Source organism: Pan troglodytes, chromosome 12 (genome assembly GCF_028858775.2).
Source record: "Pan troglodytes isolate AG18354 chromosome 12, NHGRI_mPanTro3-v2.0_pri, whole genome shotgun sequence".
NCBI classification, from domain to species: domain Eukaryota; kingdom Metazoa; phylum Chordata; class Mammalia; order Primates; family Hominidae; genus Pan; species Pan troglodytes.
Genome location: NC_072410.2, coordinates 96,589,053 through 96,601,310, shown reverse-complemented (window position 1 = coordinate 96,601,310; position 12,258 = coordinate 96,589,053). Strand labels below are relative to the sequence as shown.

At 40.4% G+C, this 12,258-nt stretch overlaps 1 protein-coding gene across 2 annotated transcripts in view; it reads left to right on the top strand.

The window, feature by feature from the left end:
• HADHB (hydroxyacyl-CoA dehydrogenase trifunctional multienzyme complex subunit beta) overlaps positions 1–12,258 on the top strand; it is a 45,502-nt gene that overhangs the window by 16,181 nt on the left and 17,063 nt on the right. For both annotated transcript variants that reach the window (XM_009442084.4, NM_001034119.1), the window contains 2 exon segments: positions 2,272–2,371; positions 8,851–8,895. In XM_009442084.4, the coding sequence (XP_009440359.1) occupies positions 2,272–2,371; positions 8,851–8,895 (145 nt within the window).

Sequence of the window (12,258 nt, the reverse complement as noted above, 5' to 3'; positions counted from 1 at the left end):
TATTGACTTAGGGATGTGCCTATGGCTTCCCCTTTGGCAGGGACTGTAAGCAGGGCAACTCCCTTTAGAGGGGCCTGTGGGATGTCCAAAACAACAACAACACAACAAATACCCCCCCATCCAAACAAACAAAAAAAGTATCTTTTATTGTTAAAGAGGAAATAGGAAATTTAAAAATAAAAGAAATAGAGGGGGCTGTGGGAGAACAGGCATTGCAGAATACATCTCTGCTTTCCTTCTGTATTCTAAGCTTCAATATTTCATGACTTTCTAATCTACACTCATTTCTCTTCAGAGGTTTTGCTTTGCATCTTCTAGCTAACTGTGGAATTAACATATCCACCTGGTTGTCTCTCTGTCACCTCAAAGTTAGCGAGTTTAAAAATGAGGCCAGGCGCAGTGCCTTATGCCGGTAATCCCAACACTTTGGGAAGCCAAGGCGGGCGGATCACTTGAGGTCAGGAGTTCAAGACCAGCCTGGCAAACAAGGTAAAACCCCATCTTTACGAAAAATATAAAAACTAGCCAGGTGTGGTGGTGTGTGCCTGTAATCCCAACTGCTTGGGAGGCTGAGGCAGGAGAATTGCTTGAACCTGGGAAGTGGAGGTTGCAGTTAGCCGAGATCATGCCACAGCACTCCAGCCTTGGCGACAGAGCAAGGCATCGTCTCAAAAAAAAAAAAAATTAAGTCCCCTTTTTTTTCCAAAACCAGTTCTCACTTTGTTTCAGGTAGCTAGGTATTCTTAGTCTCTAAGATTCCTTTATAATCCTGTTTTCCTCTTTCCTTTCTTTCTATATCTGATTGGTTGCCAACATACCTTGTTTTCTTTTATAAACTTCCTCTTTACTCATGTTAATACTGCCTTTATCCTGGCCTTTTGTGCCACATGCTTGGGTTTGCCACAGTCTCTTTGCTTACCTCCTTGTTGCCTTTATCTCCTTCACCAGCAGCACTTCTCCATGAATGCTGCCAGCGTCATCTTTATGCCCTATTTTATCATGACTATTAACTCTCACTAATATTTCTTTAAAGTTGGTTGTAGATGTTTACTATAAATACTTCTCTGTGACATTAACAGGTGTGGTAAGGTCGTTGTTGACATTGCATTCCGAATAATTTAGGATTTTTTTCTATCTTTGATAAGGAATAATGATAGAGTAGGTAAATTCCAACGTTAACAAAAACAAGAAAATAATGAACTAGATTTTGATATACTAACATGGAATGTTCTTCCAGCTATATTGTTAAGCCAATAAAATATACATAATATACAAGTATATGCATGTAAGTGCACTAAAAGAAACGATTTGAAAGTATATACACCAAATAAACAGACTTTACCTCTTAGAAGAAAATAGTGTGGTAGGCGAAGGCATAAAGAGGGAACTTTAGTTTTTACTCTCCATAGTTTAGTATTATTTACTTTTTTAAAAAAACCATAGGCACATATTTATATTTTATTCTTTAATTTAAGAAACCTAAAGGAAGTTTGCTTTTTTGAGATTAAAAAGTATTTAGGCATGTAGATTTTTGCAGAATAGCAAGTCACCAACCAAGGGCCCCTTATTTCCACATAGAAAGGTAAGAACATCAAGCTATGTGAAGAGTGAACAATATCAATCATTGCAACTTCTAATATTAAGGGTAGATTTGCGTGTAAATTTGGTTACTTCTAATGAAATAGGTTGTCAAACACTTAGTAAAAATGAACTATTTTGTTAATGGCATAAATTCCCTCATCATTGGATATAAGCTTTGTTTATCTTAAATATTATTTAGAAACTTACAAATGCTAGTCAATTTCTTAGCCTTTTTAAAAAAAAAATTAAAGTGGTTTAGTAAATGGCAAATGCAGGTTGGCATTAATGATGTAATAATTCTTAGAATGACTATCTTAAAAAATGTAAAAGTAGGCCAGGCACGGTAGCTCACATCTGTAATCCCAGCAGTTTGGGAGGCTGAGGTGGGCAGATCACCTGAGGTCAGGAGTTTGAGACCAGTCTGGCCAACATGGTGAAACCCCATCTCTACAAAAATACAAAAATTAGCTGGGCATGATGGCAGGTGCCTGTAATCCCAGCTACTCAGGAGGTTGAGGCAGGAGAATTGCTTGAATCCGGGAGGCAGAGGTTGCAGTGAGCCAAGATCACGCCATTGCACTCCAGCCTGGGTGACAGAGCGAGACTCCATCTTAAAAAAAAAAAAAGTAAAAGTCATCAGACTTTATATACTTTAATTAGTAGTTTTTGTTTTTAAACTTTATCTTAAAGCTGTCCAGACCAAAACGAAGAAGACGTTAGCCAAACCCAATATAAGGAATGTTGTGGTGGTGGATGGTGTTCGCACTCCATTTTTGCTGTCTGGCACTTCGTAAGTATGACATGATCATATTATTTTTTTCCTTCTTTTAAGACACTTTCAAAAGTAGTCTTTGTAAATGTAACCCAGTAGGTAATAATATTGTTAGTGGACTAATATTTGGATAGCAGTCCCATGAAATTAATATAGAATAAGTCAAGACAGTGGTGAAATAATATGGCAACATTTGTTTTTTATCCTTCTCATGAATAAGTCTAGCGTAGTTTTACTTGAAACAGCTCTATTTTGAAAACCTAGAGGTCCAGATAGCTTGCTTCCAACAGAGCTGTCCTTTCCTTTTCTGGAGACAAGTACATTGTCCCTGTTTCTCCTCAGAAGTTTGAGTGCTGAAGATGTGGGCCATGGGCATTCTGAAGGGCCTGTATAATCCACTGGTTTGGCCTCCTGGAAATTATTAAAATTGGAGTTGATAGGGCTGGTCCAAACCCCCGGCATAGCACAACCCCAAGTGTATGGGACCAGAATGGTCCTAGACCAGCTCCATAATTCCCTAGATCCAAATTGCTCTTCTCCTTGGCCTTTTATGCTTCTTTTCTGTCCCCGAGTGAAGGTTAGTCTATCCAAAAGCTGATAATGGACTTTGATAACAAGGTTTAAACTGTTCATTCTATTCTGTTTAGATTGTTTTAATGTTTATATTTTGAATAGGTAGTTGCCAGCTTTAAAAAAATGCTGCAGAATGTTAGGCATCTGTTAAAAAGAATGAGACCTATCTTTATATACTAATATGGAAGACCTAAGATCTCGAAGATATGTTAAGTATAAAAAGCAAGGTTCAGGCCGGGTGCAGTGGCTCACACCTGTAATCCCAGCACTTTGGGAGGCCAAGGCAAGAGGATTACTTGAGCCCAGGAGTTCAAGACCAGCCTGGGTAACATAGCAAGACCTTGTCTCTGCAGAAAATAAAAAATATTAGCTGGGCATGGTGGTACATACCTGTAGTCCCAGCTACTCAGGAGGCTGAGGTGGGAGGATCACTTGAGCCTGGGAGGTCAAGGCTGCAGTGAGCCGTGATCATGCTACTACCTATACTCCAGCCTGGGTGACAGAGCAAGACCCCATCTCAAAAAAAAAAAAAAAAAAGCAAGGTGCACAGTATCGTGTATAGTGTGCAATGACTTATGAAAGATACACGTGTGTGTGTGTATGTGTGTATACACACACAACAAAGGTTCATTTTTAAACAGATGGTTTGGGACCTACAAATATATTTTCTTATAGAAGTAATGCTATATGTTGGCCAGGCACGTGGCTCATGCCTGTAATCCCAGCACTTTGGAAGGCTAAGGTGGGTGGATCACTTGAGGCCAGGAGTTCATGGCAAAACCCTGTCTCTACTAAAAATACAAAAATTAGCTGGGTGTAGTGGTATGCACCTCTAGTCCCAGCTACTTGAGACACTAAGGCATGAGAATCTCATGAACCCAAGAGGTGGAGGTTGCAGTGAGCCAAGATCATGCCACTGTACTCCAGCCTGGGCAACACAGCGAGACCCTTTCAAAAAAAAAAAAAAAAAGAAGAAGAAGAAGTAATGCTATAAGTAAATGGTAGTGACGTTTCTTTATTCATCCTATTTTATCAATATAGTAATCCACTTAACAATGTTTCTATAGTCTCTTTCCTGTACTGACACAACAGTCAAAGTAAGAATCAGAAGGCTTTAGCAGCAGGAAGAAGATGATGTCCTCCTTTTACTCAGCAGCAATAAAATAGAAAAAGTTCCCTCAAGACATGAAAGTTCTTGGCTAGGAAGACTTTTTTTGTAAGGATCATTATATATTATGTAGGTGTTTGATACTGTTTTACTACCTGTTAAAAAATACAAACAGGCCAGGTTCAGTGGCTCACACCTGTAATCCCAACACTTTGGGAGGCCAAGGCAGGTGGATCACCTGAGGTTAGGAGTTTGAGACCAGCCCGGCCAATATGGCAAAACCCCATCTCTACTAAAAATACAAAAATTAGCTAGGTGTGGTGGTGCACGCCTGTAGTCCCAGCTACTTGGGAGGCTGAGGCAGGAGAATCACTTGAACCTGGGAGGTGGAGGTTGCGATGAGCTGAGATTGCGCCACTGTACTCCAGCCTGGGTGACAGAGCAAGACTCCATCTCAAAACAACAACAATAACAACAAGAAAACACCCAAACATACTCAACTGTTTCATTTACTTTTATTAAACATTTGATGATTAGTATTTGCATGAAGTTTAATTTGAGGTATTTACCAAATTGGCATAGGGTTGTTCCTTTCTTTGTTGTGTATTGTGTTTTAGTTTAATTCAGGATTCTGGTTCATGAGCAATCTAGTGGTACAGAGAAGAGAAAAACATTGAGTAATGTAAGAAATGATAGTGAATAGGGAAGAAAGAATCAAAAGTATTTTAAGGCAATATTCATGTAAAGAACAAAAGTCACTAAAAAATAACATTAGAGGCCAGGTGCAGTGGCTCACACCTATAATTCCAGCACTTTGGGAGGCGGAGGCGGGAGGATCATTTGAGGCCAGGAGTTTGACACTGGCTTGAGCAACATATGAGCAACATAACTAGACACCTATCCCCAACCCCTCCTCACCCCCTACCTCCCAGTCCTATCTCTACAAAAAAAAAGAAGAAAAAAAAAAAGGTGTTTTAATTAGCCAGGCATGGTGGTGCATGCCCCTAGTCCTAGCTACTTGGGAGGCTGGGGCGGGAGGATTGCTTAAGCCTAGGAGTTTGAGGCTGCAGTGGGCTATGAACGTATATGAGCTATGCTATTGCACTTCAACCTGGCTGACAGAGCCAGACCTTGTCTCTTCAAAAAAAATTAATAATAATAACATAGAGGGAAAATGTATAAGGACAACAATTTTTACATTATTGATGTTAGGATTGAAGTGCCAAATGAGTCTTCTGTAATAGAAGATCATTTTCTAAGTGGAAAAAGTCTTTTTCTGTTCAATTTGCAGAAACGTTGCTTTCAACTTGAGTATTATTTGGAAGGCCAGGTTCTTATGGGTAGGGGCATTTGGGAAGCACTCCCGGGAATAGACTCTAGCAGTGGAATTCAGAAGTCTGTCAATCATTCAGGTAGAGGAATGTGAGAGTATGAGAATAAAGATTGTAAATGATAAGTTGGCTGGGCGCAGTGGCTCACGTCTGTAATCCCAGCACTTTGGGAGGCTGAGGCGGGCGGATCACCTGAGGTCAGGTGTTTGAGACCAGCCTGGCCAACATGGCGAGACCCCATCTCTACTAAAAATACAAAAATTAGCCAGGCATGGTGGCGTGCGCCTGTAATCCCAGCTACTTGGGAGGCTGAGGTGGGAGAGTATCTTGAGCCCAGGAAGCACGTTGCACCACTGCACTCCAGCCCTCCAGCCTTGGTGATGGAGTGAGACTCTCTCAAAAAAAAAAAAAAAAAAAAAAAGGATTGTAAATGATAAATAATTTATGGCTTAGGCATTTTCAAATTGACACGTGACTTTTCCCCAAATAATTCTGTCCTAAATTTGAGGAAACTGGATTTACCTATGAAAAATTTGGAAAACTACTCATGATTCTTCTGTGATTCTGAGTGAAAATGACAGTAAAAATATTTTGGAGTTTTTAAGTTTTAATTTTCAGGGACTTGAAGAATGAATCTTCTTATTTAATCCAATGATTAAATCTCTGACTTAAAAATAAAGAGAATTTATTTTTGATCTTTAAACAAACAAACAAATAAATAGAGTTCATACCCAGATCTTGGTTTCTAAATAGCATTCTTCAATACAAAGAACCAGAGCTCCTTTGAAGAATGATTAGGGCTGAGCCGGAGAAAAGACAGGATGAGCAAGGAGAACTTGTAGTGCCGGAAAGCAAAGAAGTACTTAAAAAAAAGAGGGGTTCAGGGGGTCATGTCAAAAAGACACAGGTCTGACCTGCAGGAGCTACCGGTCACCAAAACTGCAATGATTTGAGCAATAAAATAAATTGCAATAGTATTGGAACATAACCCAAAGAATAAAACAAATGCCTACGAGTCTAATCTGATATAAATAAGTGAATAAATAAATACACTTTGGGAGGCCAAGGTGAATGGATCACTTGAGGTCAGGAGTTCGAGACCAGCCTGGCCAACATGGTGAAACCCCTTCTCTACTAAAAATACAAAAATTAGCTGGGTTTGGTGGCAGGCGCCTATAATCCCAGCTACTCAGGAGGCTGAGGCAGGAGAATTGATTGAACCCGGGAGGCAGAGGTTGCGGTGAGCCAACATCGTGCCACTGCACTCCAGCCTGGGCAACAGAGTGAGACTCTGTCTCAAAAAAAAAAAAAAAAGAGTAAATAAATGAGAAAGAATGAACAAGTCTTCCTTACAGAAGAATTTTGATTAATAAATATAGGAGGACTGTGTACAGTGGTTCACACATGTAATCCCAGCACTTTGGGAGGCTGAGGTAGGAGGATTGCTTGAGGCCAGGAGTTCGAGACCGGCATGGACAAAGTGAGACTCCATCTCTGCAAAAACTAAAAATGAAAAATTAGCTGGGGGTGGTAGCAGACACCGGTAGTCCTACCTACAAGGGAGGCCGAAGTGGGAGGATCGCTTGAGCCCGAGTTTGAGGCTGCAGTGACCTGTGATTGCACCACTGCATTCCAGTCTGAGTGACAGAGTGAGACCCTGTCTCAAAAAATAAAAATAAATAAAATAAAGAATGAGAAAAATAACCATTAGAATACCACATAATACTTGCTGCGAGATCTACAAATGAATGCTAAAATTAGGTGAAATGCTAAGAAGAAACAGAATATTTGCATAGTCTCAGAGAATCTCCCCCAAAATATGTATCAATTACTATGATGATTTCGACATACGTCTGCAAAGTCTGTGTTATTCCTGCCACTGGAAGGTGGAACTTAATTCTCCCCTCAGAATGTGGGCTAGACTTAGTGACTCACTTCTAACAAATTGAGATAAGAAAGGAAAAAATAGTAACTTTATAGTGGAGTAAACTGGCAGACATCACTTGACCCAAATCATCACGTTAACATCACTGGTAGTAAGTCATGTTGATATCATGTGCCCCCTGATACGAAGCTAAGAGAAATACAGTTTACCTCTGTGATATTCTTCCCCTAAATCCATAACCCCAGTCTTCAAAAGTGTCAAGGTCATGAAAGACAAGGAAGACTGAGAAACTGTCACAAATTGGAGGAGACTGAGGAGGCATGACAACTAAATGCAACATGGTATCTTGGATTGAATCTTGGAACAGAAAAAGGACATTAGTGGAACAACTGGTGAGACTCAGATAGTTAGTAGCTTAGTGCATAGTATTGTGCCAATGTTCATTTCTTAGTTTTAATAAGTATATCATGGTTATGTAAGATGTCAGTATTAGAAAAAGCAGGGGAAGGCTGTGCGCGGTGACTCACGTCTGTAATCCCAGCACTTTGGGAGGCCAAGGCGGGCAAATCACCTGAGGTCAGGAGTTCAGGACCAGCCTGGCCAACATGGTGAAATCCCATCTCTACTAAAAATACAAAAAAATCAGCTGGGCGTGGTGGTGGGTGCCCGTAATCCCAGCTATTCGGGAGGCTGAGGCAGGAGAATTGCTTGAACCCTGGAGGTGGAGGTTGCAGTGAGCTGAGATTGCGCCATTGCACTTCAGCCTGGGCAACAAGAGCGAACCTCCGTCTTTAAAAAAAACAAAAACAAAACAGCAGGGGGAAAAGAGGAACTCTGCTCTCTTTTTCCAATTCTTATTTATGTATTTACACAGGGTCTTGCTCTGCTGCCCAGACTGGAGTGCAGTGATGTGATCCTAGCAGCCTCAAATTCATGGCCTTAAGCAGTCTTCTCACCTCAGCCTCCCAAGTAGCTAGGACTACAGATCCATGCCACCACGCCTGGCTGATTTTTAATATTTTTTGTAAGAGACAGGGTCTTGCTTGCTATGTTACCCAGGCTGGTCTTGAACTCCTGGCCTCAAGTAGTCATATCACCTCAGCCTCCCAAAATGTTGGGATTCTAGGTGTGAGCCACCATGCTCGGCCTCTTTCCAATTCTTTGGTAAATCTCAAGTTAATTAAAAGCAAAAAGTTTCTTCAAAAGTCCTAATACATCACCTATAGCCCTGTAGGCATTACAAAATAAATAAATAATATACTTTTAAAATAAAATGTTTAAAGGAAAAGAGACCTCAAAGGTGGGGCTTCACTTTAAAGAAAATTTAGCGTATGTTATACTGAACATTAAGGTGTTGGACAACATTTTTTTTCGATTCTTAGCAAGCTCAGGAGGAGTTAAGGCTTGCTAGACTTTTAAGGATGACAAATAGCGAAGTCACACTATTTCTTCATTTGAAATGATGGACTGCCTTGGATAGTAAAGTTAAGTGTGTTTGTAGCAGCATGTGTTTGATGATCTCTGGGTATTTCAAATAGAATGAAAATTTTTCATTGAAGCTCTAGGGTTTTGGTTTAAATTACTGGTTTTCGTTCCCCAGATATAAAGACCTGATGCCACATGATTTGGCTAGAGCAGCGCTTACGTAAGTAAATGCAGTTTCATTTCCGTTCTTATTTCATTAAAGGCACTTTCTCCAGTTTTTACACATAAAATAGCAATTTGTTCTTATTTTAGCCATCTGTACTATACAAATTTAAGCAGCTTATGAATATTGTCAATCTTTATTTTGCAGGCCTAACAGTGTCTTAGCCTGACAGTGTACTTTAATGCTACCTTAGCTAGCCACAGGACTCGATTGATCAGCCTAAACACAATACATATATTTGATGATTGCCTTAGGAACTTGTATAAGGGTAGCTGAACAGATTATGTAGATATTTACCTAGAAAGAAGCCTAAAAGACACCTGAAGATTCATGTGCAAACCAAGTAAAAATGTAAAATTAGATGTAGTTAAATAAGATTAGGCTGGATGAATAATTTGGTTGAGAATCATTAAATGTGTTGCTGTTTCATAACATGTAAGGCATTATCTCTTCATTTTCCACTGACACTTTGCCTTTGTGTCTTCAACCAGCCACAGTTCTTTCTTAGTTTGGAGAAACCCTTCAGTTGACCTTTCTGTCCATTCTTACTCTATGTTTGTTTGTTTTTCTTCCTGCAATACCTCAAGCATGAGTGAAAGAGCAGTTGTTTCTGTTTCCTTATTATTAGTTTCCTCTGTCTAATTATATGATCATTATTTCCATTTTCCCTTTGTTTTACAGAAACCATACTTTAGAATCTTCTCTTAATAATGGTTTTATGATTGCTAAATGTACTGATCCTTTCTCAGTCCTCTGTCTCTGTACTTTATAGCACTTGACACTGTAAGCTATAATCACCTCTCTTCTGTTGACTTCTTAGTAATATGCCTTTATGATTTTTCTTTTTCTTCTGTATCCTGACTGATTCTTCTGTATCTTTTTTTTTTTTTTTTTTTTGAGACGGAGTCTCGCTCTGTCACCCAGGCTGGAGTGCAGTGGCGTGATTTCGGCTCACTGCAAGCTCTGCCTGCCGGGTTCACGCCATTCTCCTGCCTCAGCCTCCCGAGTACCTCGAACTACAGGCGCCTGCCACCATGCCCGGCTAATTTTTTTTTTCTTTTTTTTTTTTTTGTATTTTTAGTAGAGACGGGGTTTCACCGTGTTAGCCAGGATGGTGTCGATCTCCTGACCTCGTGATCCGCCCTCCTCGGCCTCCCAAAGTGCTGGGCTTACAGGTGTGAGCCACTGCGCCCGGCCGATTCTTCTCTAGCTTAAAAAAAAAAAATTGGGCCAAGCACGGTGGCTCACGCCTGTAATCCCAGCACTTTGGGAGGCTGAGGTGGGCAGATCACCTGAGGTCTGGAGTTCAAGACCAGCCTGATCAACGTGGAGAAACCCCATCTCTACTAAAAATACAAAATTAGCTGGGCGTAGTAGCGCATGCCTGTAATGCCAGCTACTTGGAAGGCTGAGGCAGGAGAATCCCTTGAACCTGGGAGGCAGAGGTTGCAGTGAGCCGAGATCACGCCATTGCACTCCAGCCTGGGCAACAAGAGCAAAACTCCGTCTCAAAAATAAAAAATAAAAAACCACACACACACACAACTGGATCTCTCCCTCTTTCTCTTTTTGAAAGGTGTTTTGCAAGTTTCATTCCTTAGAGCTTTGCATTTCTCTGTATGCATATTTTCCTTTAAAAATCTCATCTACTAGCTAGGCATGGTGTCTCACACCTATAATCCCAGCACTTTAGGAAACCAAGGCAGGAGGATCAAGGTAGGAGGATCTTTTGAGCCCAGGAGTTTGAGACCAGCCTAAGCAACATAGTAAGACTCTATCTCTACAAAAAAAAATTTTTTTAATTAGCCAACCAAGAGAATTCAGCTCAGGAGTTGAAGGTTGCAGTGAGCTATGATTCCACTACTAGACTCCAGGCAGGGCAATCGAGCAAGACTTTGTCTCAAAAAAAAAATTTTTTTTTTAATTTTTAATTTATTTTTTTCTGTATGGAGTCTCACTCTGTCCAAGGCTGGAGTGCAGTTGCTTGATCATAGCTCACTGCAACCTCGAAGCCTCCCAGGTAACTGGGACTATAGGCGTAAGCCAATGTTTCTAACCCTCTTTTTAGTTTTTTTAATTGATAAAAAACTACAGATTTTACAGATTTTTATTTATTTATTTCATTGTAGCCAAGTTTAGTCATTACTCATTTTGAAGCTCAGCTTATTCCACATTTTATCTGGCACTCCTTCAAGTTGGCTCCTGTGTGCCTTTTGTTTTTTAGTATAATACTGGTTGTTGATATATAATTTGCATGCAATAAAGTGCACAGATTTTAAGTGTATAGTTTGATGAGTTTTGACAAATGTATATACCCCGTGTTCCTGTTTTTGATATGGTCCCATTTGTCTTTTTTTTTTTTTTTTGATACAGAGTTTCGCTCTTGTTGCGCAAATTGGAGTGCAGTGGCACGATCTCGGCTCACTGCAGCCTCCGCCTCCCAGGTTGAAGCAATTCTCCTGCCTCAGCCTTCCGAGTAGCTGGAATTACAGGCACATGCCACCAGTCTTGGCTAATTTTTTTTGTATTTTTAGTAGAGACGGGGTTTCGCCGTGTTAGCCAGGCTGGTCTCGAACTCCTGTCCTCAAGTGATCCGCCTGCCTCGGCCTCCCAAAGTGCTAGGATTACAGGCTTAAACCACTGTGCCTGGCTGATATGGTCCCATTTGTCTTTGAGTGCTTCCTTACTTTTGGCACAAAAAAGATGGAAATTCACTTTGTACTTTCTTCTGGACCTGGTATCAGTCATTTCTTAAAAAACCTTTTGTCCTTTTAATGGGGAATGGCATTTAGAAACCAAGTCTGGGGCCGGGTGTAGTGGCTTACACCTATAATCCCAGCACTTTGGGAGGCCAAGGCTGGTGGATCACTTGCAGTCAGGAGTCCGAGACCAGCCTGGCTAACATGGTGAAACCCTATTTCTACTAAAAATACAAAAATAAGCCAGGCATCATGGCAGGCGCTTGTAGCCCCAGCTACTCAGGAGGCTGAGGTGAGAGAACCACTTAAACCCAGGAGGTGGAGGTTGCAGTGAGCCGAGATTGTGCCAGTACACTCCATCCAGCCTGGGTGAAAGAGCGAGATTCTTATCTCAAAAAAAAAAAAAAAAAAAAAAAGGAAACCAAGTCTGGGTTCAGGGAGTGCTCATTCCTACTGGAGTGTTATTGTGTCTAGTTTCTATTCATGGGCACAACTAGAATATATGTATTATTTCAATCATTTGTTGATACTGATATTTCAAACTAAAATTTAACATACCCAGGACTTCTTTTTTTTAATTTTTTTTTTTTATAGTCTTAAGGGAGACTTTGCTTTATCTCTTTGATTGAATATTTGTCTCTCTTTTTCACTGCAAACTTTG